Here is a 26166-nt window from a genome sequence, read left to right as displayed (position 1 = left end):
AAACAGAAACCTAAAAAGTTTAAGTAATTTGCTGATGGTCACACAAGTAGTAAGTAGCCACATGAGGATTTGAAACCAGGTGGCACAGTGGATAGAGCACTGAGCTTGGAATTAGGAAGAGTCAACTTCCTGAGTTCAAATCCAATCTCAGACACTTACTAGCTGTGTGACCCTGGGCAAGTCATTTAATCCTATTTGCCTCCTTTTCCTCATCTATAAAATGAGCTGGAGAAGGAAATGACAAATCACTACAGTGTCTTTGCCAAGAAAACCCCAAATGGAGTCTCAAAGAATTGGACATGACTGAACAATTAAAATAAAACCTCTGATTCTAAATCCAGTGTTTTTTCTACTATGATACCCTCCCCTAAGGATTGTGATCTGTGTGAGTGGAGGAATCATCCACACTGGTAAAATGTCAGTTCCTTTAAGTATTAAAGTGTATATACACTCAAATACTATGCCTACTATGCGTAAATCTTAAAATAGCAAAAAGTATTTCCATGTACTGAATTCCTAAACAATGCAGCTGGTGCGCAGGCTAGCACAGGGGTGCCATTTATAACATAACAAAAATCAAACTTGAGCCTTGGATGATATGGCCTGGCCACCAGCTATTGGCAGCATGCCATGATCACCAAAAGAGAAATACAGCTGATAACGCAACTTCACTGAGAACAAGACACACACAAGAAAAACGACAATGTTCCTACTTTTGCCCTCTTTTCACGAAGGTAATTGGTCAAAAAAACCCAACACATCTTTTTTTTTAAAGGAAGCCTGTCTGAGGAATATCAAATACAAGAACTACTATAAAGCAATCAGTTTTTTCTGCTTATAGTTCTGTCAAATATAATTAAACACTACTATGTGCCTTGGGCAGTTTTTATCCTGAAGATACCATGGTATCCTAGAACGCTAACCTAGTATGGAGCACCCAAGTTACTACCCTGTTAAGAATCAATATATGCTTGACCTATGAGAAAGAGAGTTTAAAAGCCACTATTTAATAATCATAAATTTTGCTGATATAACTCAGTAGATGTGACTGTCCCCTGCCTGTTGGGAAAACTCACCCAAGGACAGGAGGTGACAAAAGGGAAGAGAAGGAAGAAGAGGAAAAGATAAAATGGGCTTGGAAAAGAAAAAAAAAATACTAAAAGTACTAGACAAACCTCAGGTATTAGTAGTATTTAACCTCTTTTACTAACAATCCTGTGTTGTTAGAAAGGGATAATGTCTTATGAGTGCCTCAGGTCTTAGAATCTATCGCCGCCCTATCTTCTAGAAGCCATAACTGACTATGATCTGCTAGATGGCCTTGCATTTCCAAGATTGTACTAACTGGGCAGCCATTCGCTATACAACTTTCAGACACTGAAGTGGAGATTAAGGTGTTTCCCAAATGGGAACTGGGAGATCCCCTGGTTAAGGATAGAGATAAACCTCCTGTCTCAGAGAAGCAAGGAGCTTCCTCTTCTGGTTCAAGAAGGGAGGGATATAATTAGTGCCTTTGGGGCTCAAAAGGCAAAGTCAGATTGACTGTAAATTCTCTAACAGCAACAAATTTGCCACACGAGAAAGAAATGTTTCTATATAGATCAGTCCATTTTGAAAAATCTGCATACGGCACTCAAAGTTTCTCATCAGTAATTCTGACTTCATATTAGAAGACCTGGTTTGGGGGTAGCTGGGTGTTGCAGTGGATTGAACACCAGCCCTGGAGTCAGGAGGACCTGAGTTCAAATCTGGCCTCAGACACTTGATATTAGCTGTGTGACCCTGGGCAAGCCACTTAATCCCAATTGCCTCACCAAAAAAAAAAAAAAAAACAAAAAAACCTGGCTTTACACCCTGGCTGCAACATTTAATGAGCTATGTGACTATGAATATGTCACTTAACTTCTCTGAGACTCAGTTTGTTCAGTTTTAAAATGGAGCTAATACTAGTACTATCTACCTCAGAGCTCTATTGTGAGGAAAGCACTTCTAAATTGTAAAATACTATGTAAATATGAGTTAATATGAAAGGCATCATGGCTTAGTGAATAGAGTTGAACTGAGAGTATGGACAACCAGAGTTCCAAGTACCACCTCTGTCAGTGATTGTGACCCTGGGCAAATTTCTTAATCTCTCAGTGTCCCAGGCAACTCTAATACTATAAGTTGCTGGGTAAGTGTTCATCTTCCCTGGTAAAGGGAGTTTGTAAAACAGGAAATTCCCTCTACCACTGAAATCACAGATCCAGACCAAAAAACTAATAACTATTTGCCCAATAATCCACTAGTTACTTGAAGTAAAATATTACATTTCTTGTTTCTAAGAACTCCCCATATTCGTACACATAGACCCATTCTAAGCTTTAGTCTTTTGAGTTTCACAAGCATTTTCTCCTCTAGTTCAAATGAGTGGGAAAGCATATTTCCTCAGCCCAGATAGCCACAATAGATTACTTTCTATTATCTGTCATGGCTACAGGTACAGTCCCAATTTCATAAATAATTACAAAGTCCATCATAGGAATTTGATTACTTGATCAGTAATCAATTGGAGCCCAAAATCTAAGTAGCCCCATCAGGGCAAAGAACTGAACCTGTGACATCATTACTCTAGGGAGCTCCAATTTGAGGGAACAAATATAGGATGATACCTTTTCTGCAACTTGCAGTCTTAGATAATTGACCAGAGTTCTACAGTAGATATGGAAATGTTCATTTAATTTGGTGTTTGTTAAATTCACCATAAAAAATATGACACACACCCCAAAAAAATAAAGTTATCTAGAACAGAGTACTGAAAGGTTAAATGATTTGCCCAGGACCACATAGTCAATTTGTGTCAAAGACAGGACTTGAACCCAGGTCTTCCCAAGCCTTCCTAGGCTTTCTATCTCTGGCTTCAATAGCACCATGCAGCAAACAGACGCTTTCGTCTCTAATGTGCTTCTCCTCTCTACAGGTGCCTATAAATCCCATTAGAAGGACCATAGAGAAATCTCAGCCCTACACATTTTTGATGAGACAAAAGTAGATAAGACTGCCTTCTTATTTCTCTTTGTACCTCCTAAGAGACTGAGCCTGAGGTTCTTGACATCTTCAAAGTTAACTCTGTTCTTTGGTTGTTAGTTTCACAGCATAAAGGGCCTGATGAGTAAAGGAAGGAAGATTGCCACAATCCCTCCTGTCTTTCTTTTCCTTTATCATTCCATTCTCAGAATTCTCCTTGCAGTGGATTCCAAGAAATCAAATACCAGATTCAACAGGGACTCTTTCCCTTGCCTCTACAATCTTCTTTAACCTCAACGTACCCTTTCATAGCATAAATTTAACTGACTGCCTCCTGACTCAGAAATACTGCCACCTTTCTACAAAAATCACTTGTGACAAGAAAACCACACACTATCACAAATTGTCACTCAAACAACACTCTGTCTACAAGGCATCTTAAACTAGATACCTCATCACCAACACAGAGGAGGTCAAAATGAATATTCTCATTCTTCCCTTACTCACCTATCCAATCCAATAAAAATTTATTAAGTGACTACTATGTGCCAGGCTTTGTGCTAAGCACTGGGGATGCAATTAACTAAAAGAAAGACAGTTCCTGCCCTCAAGAAACTTACAATCTAAGGGGGGAAAGGATAACACACAAGGAGGCAGGAAAGGCGAGGGGCAGGAGGATAGGATGCTCCCACACAGGGGACTATAGAGTTCTATAGAGTTGAAACTAGAGAGAGCAGCAGATACAAAGTGGAGTGAACTTTCTTTCCCCCTCACAATGCCTTTCTTTCCCTATGCCCAGCTTTCATACCACATTCAGCAATGCCTTGAGATCACTCATTGCCAGCATCAAAAGATTCAGGGTCAAGTTTAAATCATTTGTGCCCTTCACAATAAATATCCAGTCTTTAGAATGAATGAATAAAAACAATATTTATCAAGGGCTTATTATATGTTAGGCACTGTTCTCAGGGCTGGGGATACAAATATAAGTGAGCAAGATAATCTCTTCACAGACACATTCCAAAAAGAAAAGATAATATAAAAGGGAAATGATAGGGATGGGGGGAGTTACTTGCACCATGGCATAGTTTGGAAGTGGTTGAAAAGTAGCACAGACGCCTGACTTTAAATAAGCCAAAGGTTCCCTTGTCAGAGCCCAAGATTCCAGGGTTACAGTCCAAATGCCAGAATAGCCAAATCTGCCTCTGCCTCTGTCATTCTGTCTCTCCCTATGTGTCTCTCTATCTCTCTCTCTTTTCCCAATTTTTCTTCTTCCTCTCTCATTTGACTTTTAAAATCCTTCTTGAGCTCTTCCAAAAAGACTTTTTGGGCTGGAGACCAGTTCATATAACCCTTTGAGGTTTCAAATGTGGGTATGTTGGTAATGTTGTCCTCTTCTGAGTTTGTGCCTTGATCTTCCCTGTCCGCATAATAAGAATCTTTGGTCACTGTCCATTTCTGCTTTTTGCTCGTGGTGTTTGCCTGTTTCCTGACTTTTAAAAAAAGTTGAACTCTCCTGCGAAAGTGCAGGGAGCACTGACCCAAGCTTCTTGTGCTGGCAGAGCTGGACCTGGTCACTGGCTTTGTGTGTTGGGGACTCAGATGCTGGCAGTTGGAGGCTGTAGGGTTCTGGCAGCTTACCTGGTGCTGGGCTGGAGTCATCAACGCTGGATGCATCTTGGGATGGGGATGGGGATTCTGGCCCCGGGGAAAACCTGCTGACCTGGGTCTTCCACTCCTTTCTTTGGCTCCTGCTTACCTGGGCCTTGCACAGGGATGTTTTGCTGCTACAGGATGTCTGTCAGCCTGGAGTTTTGTCTCCTGTGGTTGTGTTTCCTGAAAGGGTGCTGAGGCACCAGAGGATTTGGCTCCTGGAGAAGGCTGTTGAATCTGGTAGTTTTCTGAGCTGGTGTCTACTGGTTCCCCTGACAGTACTTAGGTATTCAGTGGTCCTGGTGTCGGGGCTTGCCTGTTCCACTACTCTGGGGCTCAGGATCTCCCCTGGTATGCTGAGATGGGGCTTGCTGTTTGCTTGCTGGGATGCCTCCCATCCTGTACTGCTCCCCCACCCCCAAAGCAAGAGGGACCTTTCTCATTAATCCTCCAAGCTTCCTGAGCTACACACCTGCTGCACCCTGTCTTTCTGCTGGCTCAGCTGTTCCAGGGTTTTTCTTGGGGTGATATTTTTCTGGGTTTTCAAATGTTAATAAGGGAGAGTGAGAGTGACTTAGTTCTTACTCTACCATCTTGGCTCCCAGTAGCCTCCCACCCCACCTCTCTCTCTCTCTCTCTCTCTCTGTCTCTCTCTCTCTGTCTCTCTCTCTGTCTCTGTCTCTCTCTGTCTCTGTCTCTCTCTGCCTCTCTGTCTCTCTCTCTCATTCTGTCTCTCTCTCTTCCTCCCTCCCTCTTCTCTTCTGTGTATGTGTGTGTGTGTGTGTGTGTGTGTGTGTGTGTGTGTGTGTAAGTGGATAGGGGAGGGACTTCAAGGACCTAGCCCAAACCATAGCTGGAAGATAATTCCCATTACAACATAACCAGTGAACAGTTATCCAGCCTTCAGTTGAAGGCTGGTCCAAGAACCCACATGGGCTTTGTACACATTTAAAATTCTAATTAAAATATGTCACACAATGATAATTTCATGGGCAACTCTCAGATTTAGAAGAACTTTGCCAGATGATGAGCTATTCTTCATTAGGAGCAATGCTTGAAGTAAGAGGAAAAGGTTAGTGGGATGGTTTTAGGCCTTCTGGGAAAAGTGGGACAACATTCTGCCTCACTCCAAGCACTGATCAAAGCACTGCTGTCCCCCTGAGGTTGACAGTCCCTTTAGGAAAATCTATGCCAGATGGGAAAAACTTTGGAAAGAGAATAGAGAGGAGAGCAGAAAGGGGTAAGAAACTAAAATTCAAGTTCTGTTTCCTTGACTGAGGGCAAGATGTTATTAATAATAACTTCTCATAACTTAATGCTTTAAGGTTGACAAAGTACTCACAATCTCCCTGAGAAGTAGGTCATACAAGTTATCCTTATTTTACAAAGGAGGAAACTGAGGTCCATAGAGCTGGAACTCAAACTCCAAGTCTTTTGGTTCCAAGTCCAGTCCTCCTACTATAGCAACCTGATTCCTATGTACCTTCAAAGTCTCTAAGATTTGGTCTCCATGAATAGAAAAAAATACCTAGCTCCTCCCCATTATGGATTATCCATCTTCCCCATGACTTGCTCTCTTACAGCCCACCAATCAATGGAGCAAGGAGGCATTGAAGCAAGAAGGACAATGGAGCCAGGAGATACTAATGGACTCTTGATATTGGAGTTATATAACTGGCCTTAAGAGTCAGGAAGAAGATATAACCTATATCAGATTGTTTGCTGTCTTGGGTGGGGGGGAGAAGGGAGGGAGGGAGAAAAATTTGGGATGCAAAGTCTTATAAAAAAGAACATTGAAAACTATATTTACATGTGATTGGAAAAAATAAAATATTATTTACAAAAAAGAATCAGGCAGATCCAGGTTCCTACTATACATCCCGGCTGTGTGACTGACATAGGGCCACTCTCAGTGCTCTCAGGCAACTTGCTAGGGTTATAAGTTGCAAAACAGATGCCAAACTGCATTGGTAAACAGAGTTCCCTTATACTAGTTGGGACCCCAAAAAATTAATCTTGGCAATGTGAGCTAGGTTGGCAAATAAAATCTGTGACTTATCAGATCATCTTCCTTGTCTTAATTATAACTAGTTTAGACACCAATCAGGAGGACAGATGAAAACACTGAAACCTATCTTGGGAGCTACTTATAGATAGGATGATAGATTTTTTTTTTGAGTCCTTTCTGATCTAACCCTCATGCTTTCCCAAACAGGAAGAGAGATGAACATGATTGAAACAAAACCGACAACTGCTCTCTGCCTTAGCATGTCCATTGTCCCCATACAAGCAATTACACTGTTTGGACATGTTTTGATTCAACACCTTTACATGGTACCTCTTTGCGTTACTACCCATATTGCCTTAAGGACTGACAAGTCCAGCCCTTCTGTACTGAAGGATTGCATCAGCTGTCAGGCTCTTGGCTTTCTGCACCAAATGTGAGAAAGTGAGGACCTAAGAATTGAAATTATAGGTCATTCCTAACACTTCTTTGAAAAAGAAGCCCAACTTACTTCACCCAAAAACTTCTTACCATACTTGAAAATGGTAAAAGAAAAAAAAGGCTGTATAAGGAAGAAAGTCCATCCTACTGCACTGGGTATTCAAGGCCCTGCATGATTTGGTTTCTAATACCTTTTCAGCTTTATTTAGTGATATGTGTGCATGTTGTACCCTCCCCCCAGTAGAATACCAGCTCCTTAAAGGCAGGGGTGTGTGTGTGTGTGTGTGTATATCTTTGTATCCCCAACCACACCCCAACATCATGTCTTGCACTTAGTGAAGTGAAATGACTCTCATACCACTGCTTTGCTTTAAGTATTGGCTTTAAGTAAGGCAGGGTTGCACAAAGACATTACCTCCAGTGCCATCAAAGTGCAGTGGGAAGACATAAGTCAAGATGACTGGCAGTGGATGACCTTGGCCTTTCTAAATTAATGATTTTTTCCAGTCTTCAATTTGTCAGAGGCAACACCCATTCAATGATTAAGGGCTAGGTAATAATTGAGACAAAACTAGGGCTAGCTAGTCATCTTGACAAAATAAATCTAGGTCAGCCAGAAACCTAGAACTTGTTGGAGCATCTGGCCTCATTTATCATAACAGATTCTCCAGCTATAGAATGAGGAAGTTGGGTTAGATCAGCAGTTGTCAGTCTTCTGTCTGTGTCATGGACTCCTTTGTACCAGACTGTAGCCTATGAACTCCTTTTCAGAATGTTTTTAAATGCACAATGCATAGAGTTATAATGAAAAACAATTATATTGTTTATTATAAACATTATTATTATATATAGAATATGCTATATTCTATATATATATTATAAATATAATAAAACTGTTTATTATATTATAAACAGTTCTCAAAATAATAAGAAAACAAGTTAATGGACCTCAAGTTGAGATCCCCATGATTCAGACGATCTCTAGGTACCAAACAGGGCTGATATACTAGGATTCTGTTATAGAGATGGTTCTCAAAGGTGTTTGTAGCAGCACACTAGCATGCAGTGAGTTTCTCTAGGTGTGCTATAAAATTCTGGATGTTACATTATTGCAGGCAAAAGAAAATTTATAAATAATTTGGCTTAATGAATTTTTACTTACTCAATATACTTATATATAAGTATACTTATATGCAAATTATAGTATTCTCAAAATAAATAAAACTTGCATATTACAAACAGTAACCTCAAAACCCATCATACCTTGAGCCTATAAAAAACTAAAAGAAAAAAAATTGCCTGCTCTCACTGAAAGGAAATAACACATGTATGTATCTCCCAACTCTCTTTTGATGCTACTTAATCATCCAGTGTGCTGTGGTTCTTTGTAGCAAAGAGAAGTGTTCCATGAGCAAAAAACAAAAAACAGAAAACTTGAGAACCACTATGTTTCAGAAACCAGAAAACAATAAGCAGAGGCTACAACCTGCAGCTGTCTAAAGAAGCTATTGTTCTGGTTCCCATCCATTTAATTACACCCCTGTTGTCTACCAGTGCCAAAGGCAGCTTTAAGAACCCAACAATTCTTTTGCTTTGTGGACTACACCTGCCCCTCCTCCCTCTTGTCCTGCCCACCAAACCACAAAGAGCAATCTACCTCATCACTTAGTTTTCATCAGCCCTGCTGGACAAGACAATTGTCTGAGCTTAGGATCAAACACTAACCTCATCCACGTTCTCAAATGCATTGATGACATCATATGGCAAACAGGACAGCAAGTCAATCACAAACCAGGTCTTCAGGTAATTCATTCGGATGAGTTTGGGGTCAGAGATCACCTCCCCAGCTGGTCCAACAAAGGTAGTATGAAAATTAAGCACAATGTCCACCAGGAAGATGACATCCACAATGCTGTCCACAACCAGCCAGGCCACATTGTTCTGCCTTGTTTTAAAAGAGACATTGTAAGGGACCAAAATGGCAGTGTAGAAAGTTAAGATCAAGATGATCCAATCCCAGGTGGTCTTGAAAACACAATAATGTAAGATGATGTGAGGGGGAGTCTTTGGTGCCTCTTGCTTGTACTGGGGAAGAATGTCTGAACCCAGCTGCAAGACCTGTGTGGAGAGACACAAACAAGAGAACACTAAGTTAAAAACTGCTGTTGCAAACATTCAGGTGAATTGCTTCTTTCTGAGACATTCATTTATTCCAGACTGAAAGTACCACTATAGTACAGGAATGGGCACACATGTATGAAGGAATATGGACACAGTTGACTCCATGAGCTACAATATTCCCCTTGCACAATATGCAAGTGCCTCATAAAGCTGGTTAGGAGTAAGAGAGAGGGAACTTGGTGGCAAAGAGAATGAAAACAATGAAGTCAAGAGAGAAGAAGCAGTACCAGGGATGTAATTCAGTTCAACAAAGAATTAAGTTCCTATGTGCAATATGGTCTATTAGTGGCTGGCCAATTGTAGATCATAGAGGTACAAGCACATGATTTATCATATTCAAGTACTATGGTTTAATATAACATATATAAAATCTCTCTGGCATTCTAGCTACCACAATTTCATTAACCAGCATTTCCATACACATTTGTAGCACAACATCTGAAATCTAGAATGAAGACCTTGGAGGCTACAACATACTGAATCATCAAAGACTAAATTACGCTCATACAGTTTAGTATCAAGTGTATTTTTGTATTATAAATCTTTGAAAATTAGTATATGTATTATTAAATAGGGACCATTAAAGTAACTAGAACATTTAACTAAACAGAATACTTCATGCCTAATTGCATTAACTAACAGACATCTTAATAACTCTCATTTTGCTAGCACTTTAAGATTTACAAAATGCTTTTGCTGCAACAATCCTGTTAAGTATTATTGGTCCCAGTTTGCAAATGAGAAAACTGAGGCTCAGAAAGATTAGGGAGAGACTACATAGAAACAACTACGTATATACAAGATGTATACAGAGTAAATGGAAGGTAATCTTAGACGGTTGGAATTTGAGGAAGGGGAGCAAAGAGAACTAGAAAACAGGATAGCTTCCTGCAAAAATGGTGATTTGACCTTGTTCTTGAGGAAATCCAGGGAAGCAGAGGTGGAGGGGTGAAAGTAGAGTATGACAGCCATGGAAGCAGTCGGTAAAAAGGCATGAAATTGGGAGGTAATTTATCTTCTGTAAAGAGCAAATAAGTCATTTTATCTGGCTCGTAGGGTGTATGGATTGGAGTAACATGTAGGAATACTGGAAAGTTAATGAAGGATCTAGTACACCAACTGGGACACTATTTCACTGTTGATAAACCTGTGAACTGGTCCAACCATTTTGGAGAGCAATTTGAAACTATGCCCAAACAATTATTAAACCACTTATACCCTTTGACCCAGCAATATCACTATTACGTCTGTTTCCAAAGATGATTAGGGAAAAAGGAAAAGACCCGATATGTTCTAAAATATTTATAGCAGCTCTCTTTGGGGTGGCAAAGAGTTTAAATTGAAGGGATACCCGTCGATTGGGGAATGGCTAAACAAATTGTAGTGTATGATTATGATGGAACACTACTGTGCTATAAGAAATGATGGTCAAAGAAAAACATGGATAGACTTGCATGAAATAATGAAGAGTGAAATGAGCAGAAGCAAGAGAACATTGTTTCCAGTCACAACAATATTATTTTAAGAACAATTTTGAGTAACTAAGTCATTTTGACTACTATAAATACTCAAATTAACTGCAAAGGACTTATGGAGGAAAATACTATCTGCATCCAGAGAAAGAACCAATAAATAGATGTATAGAATGGTTTCACATATATATATACATATCTGTGTCTAATGGTAGCCATCTCTAGGGCAGGGATGGGAGGGGAGAAAAAAAGGGAAAAAAAGAAGGTTACATGATAACTATTTTTATTATAAATTTTTGTTACATATTTAAAAGGAACAGCAAATTGTATATAATAGATTTGCAGTTTCATGTACAATCATCTTTTTCTATTTTACTACATTATAGAAGTCAGAATAAAATAAATTATTTTTTTTAAAAAAAGGGTTAGCCACTCTTTGAAAAAAACTGCTGGGAAAACTGGAAAAGAGTATGGCAGTAACTAGGCATAGACCAAAATCTCACACCATACACCAAGATAAAAGTCAAAATGGGTTCATGATTTAGATATAAAGGCTGATACTATAAGCAAACTGGGAGAGCACGGAATAGTTTACCCATCAGATCTATGGAGAACAGAAAAATTCATGACCAAACAGGAGATAGAGAACATTATGAAAAGCAAAATGGAAAACTTTGATTAATTAAATTGAAAAGTTTTTGCACAAACAAAGCCAACGCAACTAAGATTAGAAAGAAAGTAGAAAATTGGGAAAGAATTTTTACAACCAGTCTCTCTGATGAGGGCCTCATTTCTAAAATATATAGAGAATTAAGTCAAATTTATAAGAAAACAAGTCATTCCGCAGTTGATAAATGGTCAAAGGATATGAACAGGCAGTTCTCAGATGAAGAAATTAAAGCCATCTATAGTCATATGAAAAAATGCTCTAAATCATTATTGATTGATTGGCAACTCTGAGGTACCACATCATACCTATCAGACTGGCCAACATGACAAAACAGGAAAATGATAAATGTTGGAGAAGATGTGGGAAAATTGGAACACTAATGCATTGTTGGTGGAGTTGTGAAATGATCCAACCATTTTGGAGAGCAATTTGAAACTATGCCCAAAGGGCTATAAAAAAATGTGCATACCCTTTGACCCAGCAATAGCACTTGTAGGGCTATATCCCAAAGAGATCATACAAATGGGAAAAGGACCCACATGTACAAAAATATTCATAGCAGCTCTTTTTGTGGTGGCAAAGAATTGGAAATGAAGGGTATGCCTATCATTTGAGTAATGGCTGAACAAGTTGCGGTATAGGAATGTAACAGAATACTATTGTGCTATAAGAAATGATGAACAGGCTGACTTCAGAAAAACCTGGAAACACTTGTATGGTCTGATGCTGAGTGAAGTGAGCAGAACCAGGAGAACAATATACACAATAACAGTCACATTGTGCGATGACTATTATTGATAAATTTAACCCTTCCCAGCAATACAGGGATCTAAGACATCTCCAAAGGCCTCGTGATGGAAAATGCTATCCACATCCAAAGAAAGAACTATGGAAGTTGAATTGCTATTTTTTTCTCTTCTATTGAGTTTTGTTTCCTCTTTCTGGTGGTTCCTCTTATTGGTTCTAATTTTTACTTACAACATCATTAATGTGAAAATATGTTTAATAGGAATGTATATGTATAGCCTATATCAGATTGTGTGCCGTCTTGGAGAGGGAGGTGGGAAGGAAAGGGGAGAAAAATTTTAAACTCAAAAACATATGGAAGTGATTGTTGATAAATCAAAATAAATTAATAAAAAACATTAAAATAAATAAAACAAATTTAATTTAATTTAAAAAGGGTTAGGTCCTAAAGCACTTTAAATGCCAGACAGAGCATTTTATAATAATCCTGGGGGTAATAGGAAGCCACTAGAGTTTATCGTTTAGGGTCTGGAGGAATGAGATGATCAGTCCTGTGCTTTAGGAAAATCACTTTGGCAGTTGAGTGGAGGATGGGTTTGGGTGGGGAGAGGCTCCAGGTTGGGAGACCAATTAGAAGGTTATCACAATAATCCAGTGGAAACATAACAAGGCATTGTACAATGATTGTAGCTTTGTGAGTAGAAAAGACATACATGCAAGATATGTTGTGAAGTTTATTACTAAAAAGGAAGAGAAAAATAGTATTATGCTTTTATAGTAGAGTCAAAGAAAGGATTTGGCAGGGGCCTGGTTGGGGAGAGAGTGTGGTATTTTGCTTCTTTTTTTTTTTAATAGGGAAGATCAGCACATGTTTGTAGACAGCAAGAGCCAGCTTAGAGAGAGAAATTAAATATTTAAGAGTTGACAGAGCAAGGTCCTAAAGAAGAAAAGAGAAAACAAGTTAAAGTACACAAGTAAAGGGATCCACCCTGTAAAGGATGAGCCCTACCTTGTATACTTAGACTGGAACAAAGGAGAAGATTAGAAGTGTTCAGGACAGGAAATAAGAGAGTTCACCATGGTTGCCTACAACTTTCAATGAAGTAGCGAGCCAAGTCATCTACTGAGGGAGGTGAGAGGGGCTTAGAAATTGGTAATTAGAGCCAAGATGGTGGAGTGAAAGCAGTGACTTTCTTGAGCTCTCCCCCAAACCCCTCCAAATACCTGTAAAAAATAGCTCTAAACAAATTCTAAAGCAGCAGAACCCACAAAAAGACAGAATGAAACAAATTTCCAGCCAAAGACAGCCTGAATGGTTGATCAGAAAGGTATATCGCGCCTGGCAGGGAGAACAGCGCAGTTCAGCGTGGCCATGCAGGCCGCAGTCAACCTGGAGCAGGCCTCAGAGGACTGAATCACGGGCAGCTGTGGCGGTTTCCGGACTTCTTAACCCACCAATGCCAAAGACAACTTAGAAAGTTAGTGGGAAAAGTCTATGACTGTGGTGAGAGAGGAGCTAGGTCTCAGCCGCAAGTCCTGAGCATGGCCTCTGGTGCAACGGCTGCCTCCTGAGCTTCTGGTCCACAGACTGAGGGGGAATCCAGTGGCTGATCAGAGGGGATTGCATGGATCTCTTTGTCAGTGCTGAGGCAGGAATCTCTTGTTTTGTCTGCATTTGGATATGGGTCACAGTTCTGAGGGGTGGTCCTGGGGCGAGGAGGAGCTCTAGTGTGGTGGAGCTTGTTGTGGTGGTGGAGAGAAAACACCTCGCCCCTTATCATTCCACCTTGGAAGAACTGAAAACTTACAGGTCCCTAGAAGTAGCTCTGAAAACAGCTGTACAAACCCCCAAAGCTTGGGACAGTACATTCTCCACATTGGAAGCAGACTCTTACCTTAACAAAGAGTTTAAAACTCAAGTAATTGGCCAGGATCATGAGTAAGCAGTGCAAAAAGAGTCAGACTATATTATCTTACTTTGCTGACAAAGAAGATCAAAACATACAACCAGAAGAATACAACAAAGTCAAAACTTCTACATCCAAAGCCACCAAGAAAAATATGAAGTCCCAGGCCTTGGAAGAGCTCAAAAGGGATTTTGAGAAGCAAGTAAGAGAAGTAGAGGAAAAACTGGGAAAAGAAATGAGAGTGATGCAAGAAAATCATGAAAAACAAGTCAACAGCTTGCTAAAGGAGACCCCCAAAAATACTGAATAAAATAACACTTAAAAAAATAGCCTAACCCAAACGGCAAAAGAGGTCCAAAAAGCCAATGAGGAGAAGAATGTCCTCAAAAGCAAAATTGGCCAAATGGAGAAGGAAGTCCAAAAGATTACTGAAGAAAATACTTCCTTAAAAATTAGAATAGAGCAATTGGAAGCTAGTGACTTTATGAGAAATCAAGACACTGTAAAACAAATCCAAAAGAATGAAAAATTAGAAAACAATGTGAAATATCTCATTGGAAGAACAACTGACTTTGGGAAAAGGAGTAATCAGAAGCAAATACTTCTGAGGAGGGACAGGGTCAAAAGAAAGAATAGAATAAATGGGTGGGCGGGATAGGATTAAGGGAAATAGAGTTAGTTTTTCACAGCATGTCTACTATGGAAGTGTTTTGCATAACTGCACACATATAACCTATATTTAGTTGCTTGCCTTATCAATGAGGGTGGGTGGGGAGGGAGGAAGGGAGAAAATTTGGAACCCAAAGTTTTAAAAACACATGTTTAAAAAAAAAGTTTCCATATGCAACTGGGAAATAAGAAATACAGGAAATGGGGTACAGAAATCCATCCTGCCCTACAAGAAAATTGAAGGGGAAGGGGATAAGAGAAGGGGGGAGAGATAGAAGGGAAGGCAGACTAGGGGAAGGGGTATTTAGAATGCATGCCATCTTGGGATTGGGGGAGGGGTGAGATGGGGTGAAAATTTTGAACTCAAAATCTTGTGGAAGTAAATGTTGAAAACAAAAAAAAATAAATAAAAATTACCATAAAAAAAACTGACTTGTAAAATAGATCCAGGAGAGAGAATTTAAAAATTACTGGACTATCTGAAAGCCATCATCAAAAAAGAGCCTAGACATCATCTTTCAAGAAATTATCAAGGAAAATTGCCCTGATATTTTAGAACCAGAGGGCTAAATAGAAATTGAAAGAATCTACCAATCTCCTTCTGAAAGAGATCCCCAAAGGAAAACTAGAAATATTGTAGCCAAATTCCAGAGTTCCCAGGTCAAGGAGAAAATATTACAAGCAGCCAGAAAGAAACAATTCAAGTATTGTGGAAACACAATCAGGATAACACAAGATTTAGCAGCTTCTACATTAAGGGACCGCAGGGCATGGAATATAATATTCCGGAGGGCAAAGGAGATAGGATTACAACCAAGAATCACCTACCCAGCAAAACTGAGTATAATCCTTCAGGGGGAAAAATGGTCATTCAGTGAAATAGAGGACTTTCAAGCATTCTTGATGAAAAGACCAGAGCTGAATAGAAAATTTGATTTTCAAATACAAGACTCAAGTGGAATATGAAGAGGTAAACAGGAAAGAGAAATCATAAGAGATTTATTAAGGTTGAACTGTTTACATTCCTGCATGGAAAGATGATATTTGTAACTCATGAGACCTTTGTCAGTATTAGGAAAGTTGGAGGGAAAAAAATTATATGTATGTATAGATAGACAGATAGATAGATAGATAGATAGATGGATGGATAGATAGATAGATGGAGGGCACAGGATGAGTTGAAGATGAAGGGGTCATATCTGGAGAGTAAAATTAAGGGGTGAGAGAGGATTATACTAGGAGGAGAAAGGAAGAGGTAGAACAGGGTAAATTAGCTCACAAAAAAAAACAAACAGAAAAGAAAAGGCTCTTACAGTGGAGGGGAAATAGGGGAAGGTGAGAGGGAATGAGTGAATCTTATTCTCCTAGGATTTGACTTAAGGAGGAAATAACATACACACTCAATTGGGCATGGAAATCTGTCTTACCCTACAGGAAAATGGGGGAGAAAGAGACAAGAGAGTAGGGGATGACAGAGAGGAGGGCAGATTGGGAAAGAGGGTAATCAGAAGCAAATACTTCTGAGGAGGGACAGAGTCAAAAGAAAGAATAAAATAAATGGGGGGCAGGATAGGATTAAGGTAAACAGAGTTAGTTTTTCACAGCATTTCTACTATGGAAGTATTTTCCACATGTATAACCTATATTGAGTTGCTTGCCTTTTCAATGAGGGTGGATGGGGAGGGAGGAAGGAAAAAATTTGGAACCCAAAGTTTTAAAAACACGTATTTTAAAAAAATGTTTTCACATGCAACTGGGAAATGAGAAATACAGGAAATGGGGTACAGAAATCTATTCTGCCCTACAGGAAAATAGAAGGGGTTGGGGATGAGAGAAGGTGGGGAGAGATAGAAGGGAAGGCAGACTAGGGGAAGGGGTATTCAGAATGTATGCCATCTTGGGGTGGGGGGAGGGGCGAGGCGGGGTGAAAATTTGGAACTCAAAATCTTGTGGAAGTAAATGTTGAAAACTAAAAATAAATAAATTTATTAATAAAAAAGAGAAAAAAAGAAATGAAGGACAAACAACAACAAAAAAAGAAATTGGTAATTAAGAGAACATTGGTAATTGGATTTTGACTGAATGAGGTTAGAAGCTAGGTTACAGAGAGTTTAGAAGTCAGTGAGAGGAGATTGAAGTGGAGGTACTAATTCTCAAGGAGTTTAGCTGAGAAGAAGAGGAGTAATATAGGATGCTAATTAGTGAGGATGGATGGATCAAGTGAAAAGTTTGAGGGGTTTTTTTGTTGGTTTTTTTTTTTTAATATGAGAAGAAGGCTTGAGGAGAAAGGAGAAAATTAGGTATGGAAAGTAAGAGAAGGATCCAAACACATGTAAAAAAGGATTATCCAGTAACAGTGGAAGCAAAGGCCAAGTTAGTACAGATTTGTAGAAGCCCCAATCAGCATGATTTTCCAACCTCTTCCAGCAACACTTAATAGTTCAAGTAATTTCTTGGTGAGAATTAAGTGATTTAATGTGTATTAGTCTTATCCCTCCAAGCAAAACTATCAGGAAACAGTCTTTGTCTATTGCAAAATAAATCTAGAATACTCCAGTGAAAAGACCTCCTTTCATAAGCTCTATGAACTGCATGCCTTGTGAGCTGTATTTACATGTTAGCACCCACCCCATCTGCCTAGACTGCAAGCCCTGGTAAGCTTTTGGCTCTCGCTCTGAGTTTCTTATTCTACTAGGGCAGACCTGGTACAGGGAGGAACCCAGGAAAGCTAAGCTAAGCCAGAAGAGCCCTAAGCCTGTGATTTACCAAAACTTTTACTAGTCAGAGGTGAAAAGGGTACAACAGTCAAACTTGAAATCCATGCCAAGCAAGAAACTGCTCCTCAGGGGATGTTCCTGCCTTTGCAGGTCAAATTGCTTTGCTTCTGAAAATTATTTCTAAGTTTCTGAGTGAAACTTCTTTCTCCCTCATGTCACAAAGTCTCTCTCTCCCAATCCCTGGATTGGAGACCCCAAGCCAAATGGATATCGAATTAAGTTAGACTGTTCCACTGCTCCACATCACTACCACTCATGATCCAACAATAGAGAGAGTACAACAGCTCCTTTAAGCCTGTCTAATAACTCTCCAAAAGGTCAAAGAGAGGGCCAAGTCATTAGACCCATCATCATGGGGATGTGTGCCACAACAATTCCTTTCCCCCTTTATAAGAAGATAATAATAGGTAAGTTTTACACTCAGGCCCAAAGGCTTGCAACCACTATGTCCTATGACACATTCTCAATATATAATCTCTATTTCATTTTCTCTGCACATGTTGTTCCTACCCCCATCCAACAGAATGTAAGTTTCACTGGGATCATGTTGTCTTTGTATCTCCTGGGTCCAACACAGTTTCTGGCAAGATTAATAAATAATTGTTTAATTGAATTGAACCTATCCATAGCTTCTTCTCCATGGGAAAGTCAGACTCAGAGCTAGCTATAGGACTCCTAAAGGGTCATCCAGCTTCTCTCCCCTCATTTTTACTAGTGAGGAAACTGAGTCCCAGAGAAAAGTGCCTTACCTAAAGTCACATAGCTCATGACATAGCCAAGAGAAGAACCAACAACCTCTGGCTTCCAGTCTAGTGCTTTTCCATTATACCATGCCACCTATTTGGTTAATAAATGAGAGGCAATATGGCAAATAAAAAGGGAAAGCTAGCTACCCTTAATATTGTTCTAAGGATTAAATAAAATGTGAAAAGTGTTTGATAACTATAATATGCTATAAGAGTACTACTGAAACGTGATTGCAAACAGACAGATGATGAAGAAAAACTGTTGCTTGATGGGAAGTGAGTTTGGGATAAAAAAAATATGCCTATTAAAAGTCTCAATGTAAAAAACTGAAAGTACCAACAGTCATTTTCTGAAGGTCTGGAACTAGGGTGATGAACCTATATATCTTTAGCACAGTCTGCCTTACTTTAATGTGTATCTGGCTTTAGTGATTTTATTTTGAAGCCCTCCCCCCAAAAAATTAACTAAACTTCATTTATGTAACAGATCTTGGGCCTTGAGCTATCAAAAAGAAAGGTGTGCTCTGACTTTAAGAGATAAGCAAAGAGACGCTGTGAACCAGTCTACTTGTTCTGGAAAGCAATTTGGAATTATGATTTTTAAAAAGTAGTTAAAATGTCTATAACCTTTGACCCAGAGATGCCACCACTAGGCATATATTCCAAGAAAGTCAAAGACAGAAAGATCCATATTGCACTGAAATATTTATGGTAGAATTTTTTGTACTAGTAATGAACTGGAACCAAAGAATATGCCCATCTATTGGACATGAGAAAACAAGTTGTGGTACCTGGATTTAATAGGATGTCACTATACTCTAAGAAACTATGAATCTGAAGAATCAGAGCAGCATAGGAAGAACTATAGGAAATGACAGAGTGAAGGAAGCAAAGCCACAAAAACAATATACACACAGTCTACAACAATATAAATGGAAAGAACAAAAACAAATCAAAACTGGGCACTGTGTCATTATAAGGGTCAAGCTTGGTCTCTGAAGAAAAGATGAGAAAATGTACCTCCCTCTCATCTTCACGGAGGTGATGGAACTACAGATGCAGAAAATTGCATCAACTATCAGACTTAAATGTATATAGGTTAGGTTGGGTTTTTTTCTGAAATTCTTTATTCCCCTCTTTCTTTTTATTTTATTATAAGAGATGACTTTGGTATTGGAGGGTGATGCACTCTCTCTCTCTATGCCTCTTTCTGTTTCCCTGTGTCTGTCTGTCTGCCTCTCTCTCTCTCTCTCTCTCTCTCTCTCTCTCTCTCTCTATATATATATATATATATATATATGTATATATATATACATGATGTAGATGACAGAAAAATCAATAAAATTTCAAATTAGCAAATAAAATAACTATCGCAAGTAGATTCATAGTGCAGGATTTTGAGTCAGTTGGTAACATTTATTAAGCATTACTCCTTGGGCCAGGCACTGTACTAAGAGCTGGGGACACAAAGAAAAGTAAAAGACAGTATCTGCTTTCAAAGAGTTCAGAGTCTGATGCATTCCAGGCCACTTCCAGCCATCCTGACTTTTGTCCTGCCACTGGACTTTGATGACTCTGGAGGAGGAAATGAGACTGACAAGTTTGCACAGCTCTGCTTCACTTAAATCCAATCCCCAAGCAAGTCATCACCCTCTTGATGCCATCGGTCCTCTTTGAGAATGAAGGATAAACTACAACGAGTCTAATGTGGAAGACAACATGAAACAATTACGCACAGACAGTCTATACACAGGATAAATTGGAAATAACCAACAGAGGGAAGGCACCAAGAATAAAGGAGGATCAGGAAAGGCTTCCTTTAGAAAGTAGGAGTTAAGCTGGGACTCAAAGGAGGCCAGGAAAGCTAGGAGGTGAAGACAAGGACAGAGAATCAGCCAGTGAAAACGTCTGGAGCTAGGAGATGGAGTGTCTTGTTTGAGGAATGACAAAGTCAACGTCACTGGATCAAAGAGTAAAAGGTGGGGAGAGGGGTACAAGGTATAAAAAGACTGGAAAGGTGGAAGTGGCAGAATATGAAGGTCTTTGAACATCAAATAGAGGATTTCATAAATAAATTCCAGTAGCTCCCTATAACCTCCAGGATCATGTGATCCTGGAGGTTATAGGGAGCTACTGGAATTTATTGAGTAATAAGACCTGGGTTTGAATTCTGACTCTATCTTGAACATATCACTTCATTTGGGGATTTCAGTTTACTCATCTGTTAAATGAAGGTCCCTGACGACTTTAAATCCTATGATTCTGAGAGTAAAACTGTAAAGGCAGGCCTGAAGAAAAAAGTATGATTGTATTATCATCCACATATCCTGCTGATCAGAAATAAAAGCTTCATGTAGGGAGGAAGGGGGATTTGAAAGCTTTGGAATGCTAGGTTTTTGTTTCAGTTTGTTTTGATTTTAAACAAAATGAGGTCTCAGTAGCAAGGCCGTTCACAAAGAACTTAAGGGGGTACACAAAGAGCAGTTTTCTACCTGCTACCTCATTTTTCAAGTCAGTTAAAGATTTGGGAGAGGGAGAGGTCCCTAGATGCAAATTAGAAGAATCAGCATGACTAATTCCCTATTTCTCAACAGAGCTTTTACTTCCTTAACCCTCTCTCTTCTATCCTTTTATCCTTGAAATAATCCTGAAAGGGGATTTTTTTTTTCAAACAGGGAAATAGAGGGGAACTGAAGTATCATCCTGAGTCACACCCAGTGGGTCAGAGACAAAGCTGAGACCAGAACTCGGATTTTCTAATTCCCAGACTGAAGATCTTCTCATTAAACCAACTAAACCAGGCTTTGATAACTTCCAAAGAATTCACACATAAAATAGCTTCATTTGAGTTTCACCAAAACTATGTGAAGCAGGTAGACTAGGCGTGGAAGTGCAGTAAATGGCAAAGAACATCGCATAAAGTAGGATTTTTTTCCCCTAGCCCTACCTCTGCCCTTATTAGTGCTGTGTGACCTTGAACAAGCCACTAGATCCCTAAGAGTCTCAATTTCCTAATCTGGAAGTGATATCTGCCCTGCCTAGTTTTTAAAGTTGTGGGGCAAAATAAGATCATATGGGTAAAAATGCTTTGAAAATGGTAAAGCCCCACACAAATATGAAGTGATATCATAAGAGATGGCCTTCGGAGGAAGATTAGTTTAAATTCTGAGTACGGCAACCAATGTAAGTCAAGTAATAAACTTGAGTTATGGGAAGTGGGTATCAGGGAGAACAGTTTTAATCTAAACGTGGAGATCATATGAAGATGTTGCTTTTTTAATTGAATTGAATTGTCTACAATCTCTTCCTCTGACTTTTCCTGATGTCAGAAAGGAAGGGGACCTGCCAACTGTTCAGTTCAAATGTGGTTTGGAGTAAAAATCAGAAGTCAGACGGTGTGTTTTAACTGCTTGAATCTTCCAGAAAAAGGGTGGGAAGAAAATGTTACCATGTAATCATTTCATCCCAACTGAATTGTTTATAATTCAATAGAAACTATGAAATGGATTGATATATGGTTTAAAAAAGAAGACTTGTGTTGACCATGATTGTTATTGTTACAAATACTAAGATTATAGGTATTTATTTAGGTTGTAGATTCTTTAAGGAGGAAATCATTGCTTCTCCCTTAGCAGTGGGGTGCAGTTAAAACATGCAAATCCAATCTCTTTATATTGCAGCAGTTAGCACCCAAGGTATCTTATTCACAGCATGTGGGGCCTTCACCAGATAAACCTATTGTCAGAAAGGGCCTTGCTTTCTTCAAGAACTGCAAGCAAGCTGATAGTGTTTAGTTGGCCTTAAGGAGAAAGTTGGAGAGGTGAGAACCCAACCTCAAAACATGAACTAAACTACTTGAAGATGAACTCTAGAATCCCCTTGTGGAAGTGAAATTTGGGGATCATGTATAGTTGGCATCTCTGAGATCCCTACCAGCAGTAATGTTGAATTTAAATGGAAACAAGAGTGACTTTTACATATGTAAAAATGCCTTAGTTTTAAAATGTAGTTATCTAAATTTTATTGCATCTTTAATTATTTTGTTAAATATTTCCCAATTACATTTTAATCTTGTTTGGGGCACACTCAGGAGTTTGGGCCAGGAATCTGACACCTCTGCCTTATGCTATACCAAAAGCAGCTCATGAAACCCAAATGGCTGTCTGAGATCGAGGGCCCACTATTAGAAGAGTAGAATAAGGGTCAGGGGAATATGTCATCCCAAGAGGAACCTCCTCTCTTCCTTTGGGTGCTGGCAGTAGAAGCAACAAGTAACAAGCTGAGAAAGGCATTTCTGTTTGAGAACGTCCCTGGCGTTTTCGTCATCCTGGGAGCTCCAGGCTGATATTCTTCATATAAGCACACAAACAGATAACATCCCTAAATTTTCCTCTTTATTCAGAGCTTGTCTGTCACCCCATTTGCTCTCTCTAGCTACCTGTGGACCTCAGGAAAGCCTGATTCTCCAGGTCCATGTCCATTTTGGGCATGTCCCGTTGGCAACTAATATTTGCATTTTTCTCCCCTTTCTCAAGTGTAGCTCTGAAGGTCTTTGTGTTTCTAAACTTTGCACTTTGACTGAATGAAAATCCAAGTTGTCTGACTGGAACAAGTGCTTGGGAAGACTTAACCCCCTGGTAGGAGTACCATTCATCTAAGCTCAAGGATGGAGTATACAATAGAGCTAGATGTTAACACAAGTCTGTGAGGAAAGTTGTGAGAAATACATAAAATGTAGTTTGGGAACTGCAGTCTTCCTCTATAAAACAAAACACTGTACTCTTGTGATAAGCTATTGTTTATTTCCAGGTACACTAAATAGCCCCTATTTTTAAGGTGGCTTCCCCCCACTGTGATGCATTCCTTGTTCTACTGAAAGGTTGAATGAGAAATGAAACAAAAATCATCAGTTAAGATAAGAATTAGAGGATAATCTGCAGGCTTCGCTATGACCCAAGATCAACAGATCCGTCAAGATCATAAGAAATTATCAATTATTTAGAAATGACTTGGTAATGATGCCAAAGCTCTGTGATTCAGCTCATTTATCTAGGAATAGGTTTCTTAGAAACTTAACTTCTTTGAAAGCTAATAGAACACCTCCCTAGGAGAATGGAAAGGAAATCAAGGGTTGATTATACTCACAACAGGTTTATTTGGTGAAGGTATCACATGCTGTGAACAAGATACGATAGGTGCTAACTATTGTAATATAAGGAAAATAGAATTAACACATTTTAACTGCTACCTGCTGCTGAGACAGAAGATGTAGATTTGTCCCAAGGAATCTGCCACCTAAACAGAGAATTCATAATTCAGGTATTAATAACAGAAATGACAAAGACCAAAATAACTCTCTCTTTCAAAGCAATGGGTCAAGCCAGCTTGCAGTCTCTTTTGGAACTTAGATAATGAAATTCAGTTTTGGAAACACTGAGGCTTGGCATTTCTATAATGTTTTACAATATACAAAGTGCTTAACATACATTAGCTGATTAATCCTTACAACAATTCTATGAGGTAGGTTATGCAGATATTGTATTCCCCATTTACGAGATGAGGAAACTGAGGCAGAGAAACTAAAGGTCTTGATTAAGGTTATACATCTGTTTTGTGGCATAGTCAATATGTGAACCCAGATCTTTCCACTCCAAATTCAATTTTCTTTCTCCTATACCAACCCTGCCTTGACTAGTTAAGCACTTCTTAGGAACAAGTCATTATGCTAAATCCTGGGGATATAAAGATAGATAGGACACAGCTCCTGTTTTCAAGGAGTTAATAATCTAATTGGGGAGGCTGGTAAGAAAGAGTATTGAATACTAACCCCAATGACTCAGACTCAGACTGAAGCCCACTTGGTCATTGTAATACATAGCATCCTATCATCTACAGAATGCAAATTTATTGAACATTTTAATTTTATCATCTGTCCATCTTATATATACCTCCACACTTGGTTATGGCAAGTCTTAGAACATGCCATATATATGGAATATAAAACTATAAACCCCAGGACAGAAAAGCATTACCTGACTTATTCTATATGTAATTTGATACCATAAACTGGTGCTTTAAAGAGTTTCATATTACAATAGACTTAAAGGACCAAAAGCCAATCCCTTCAATCTTACTCAATTTCATATGCATAAAGGGCACATTCCCTATAACTAGTCCTTAAACTGGAGTAGGAAACATGGGATTGGACAGTAAGCCTGAATAATATCCCATTTCTTCTCAGAAGGGTAACCCCTCTAACATGCTTTTTAGACAAATAATCCATCCACCTTCCTTTCTTCTCTCATTTCAAGCCTTGCTTATGACCCAGGTTCCTCATAGGGAGACCACCTGAAAGACAGAAAATACTGAAGAAAATATGACTTCTTTTCCTCTTAAACTTTATAGGCCTAGGACAAAACTAAATAATTCCAACATCTTCATCAGCAGTAAAGGAAGAGATAAGCAGAGCTAAAAGATGCACAAAAATACTGCCCATCAGGATGAGAAATTCCCTCCTGCTTGTTTACCTACTACTCCCCAAGGGAGATGAGGAAAATAGGAGTGACAAGTACCTGCAAAAAAACTCAGAAAAACCATTTTCAAGGTCTTCCAACTTAATGAATAGCTTGTTGCTGATTATTTTTTTAGCCTCTGAAAACAAACCTTCTATCTCTGAAATGAAAGAAATGCAGAGGGTCTTCTTCTGCTGGGGTAATGGGGCTGAGAGAGGAGAAACTATAAGACAGAAAGAAGATATAGGACGTGATCCTTTTTCTTAACAATGAAGGGGGCTACACTTCCCCATTACTTTTTCCCACTGTTGGTGACCTTGATAGGAGCAAGAAAAAGCTAGGTAAAGGGAATGCTGACTTCCCAGTGAATAACACTGTAAAAGAGAAACAAGGGTTACTGAAAGAATAAGGATGGAATGGTAGGTTTCATTCATTTGCCAATCATTTATTAAACAACACAGTGAAAAGTACTGTGCTAAGTTCTGGTAGAAATGCAAAACTAAATAAGATGTTGCTCCTGCCTTCATGGAGTTCATAATCTAAAAGGAATTCATCCCGGGGCTTCTTCATCCTTCCTTAGGAGATAAAAGAGCTGCCTTAGAGATGAGACACAAATTAGCCTTGGAAATAAACACATATGCTTGTCCTTTTGTCTATAAAAGTGTTACTCCTGATCCACCATCAGTATGATATGTTTTGCTACAATAAGGAAGCCAGGATAGCTGAGCTGTGAGAATAATAAACAGAAGTTTCAGGCAATAACCCAAGAATCAGCAGCTTCTCTCCTACTCCCAGGCAGACTGCAGCCATTAGATAAAAACAGAGAAGCATAACTTTTAGGCTCATTTTCATAGAGCTGGCCCATTCTACTGCTGCTGCTGTAAAGCCGATCCTTTTGGAAAGAGAAAGAAGTGGTTGGCCAAAGGCAGAACTGAACAGCAAAAGGAAACACTGCTCCTGGGTGACTCTGCCTGTGAGTGTCTGTGTTCCACAAGTTGATGTGTGTCCCTGGGGATCTCTTGTATACCAAGGTGGGCTGAGCACTACTTGAGGTCTTGGGCACAGAGACGACCATGTAGAAGGTTTGGCGGTGTGTTATGAGGTCAACAATGGCCTCCTTCTTGATAACACCTTCTGAGCTTTTCCCTATTTCCTCAGGCATGTCAGAAGTAAAAAGACCCTTAACCATCCAAGATCAAGCAGCCTTGGTCACAAGTACTTTGAGTAATTTATTCTAGTAGAGGAGACAGACTTTCAATGAACTATCCACACTTAACCTCTAATCCTTGCTGTGCATGCAACTACAAACCTGTGAGATGGGTTACCAAGGTTCCAGATGGAATCTATGGTCAGGGAACTGATTTTCTCTTTGAAATGAAT

The 26166-nt window shown here is 39.2% G+C and overlaps 1 protein-coding gene across 2 annotated transcripts in view; it reads right to left on the bottom strand.

Moving 5' to 3' along the window:
- Nucleotides 1-26166, bottom strand: part of KCNH1 (potassium voltage-gated channel subfamily H member 1) — a 499689-nt gene that overhangs the window by 419927 nt on the left and 53596 nt on the right. For both annotated transcript variants that reach the window (XM_027871485.1, XM_027871486.1), the window contains exon 6: nucleotides 8831-9223. In XM_027871485.1, coding sequence (XP_027727286.1) covers nucleotides 8831-9223 — 393 coding nt within the window. The remainder of the gene's footprint in view (nucleotides 1-8830; nucleotides 9224-26166) is intronic.

Source organism: Vombatus ursinus, unplaced genomic scaffold, assembly GCF_900497805.2.
Source record: "Vombatus ursinus unplaced genomic scaffold, bare-nosed wombat genome assembly UNPS02014798.1, whole genome shotgun sequence".
Taxonomy (NCBI): domain Eukaryota; kingdom Metazoa; phylum Chordata; class Mammalia; order Diprotodontia; family Vombatidae; genus Vombatus; species Vombatus ursinus.
The sequence above is the reverse complement of the archived record's forward strand: the minus strand, read 5'-3'. Positions and strand labels throughout refer to the sequence as shown.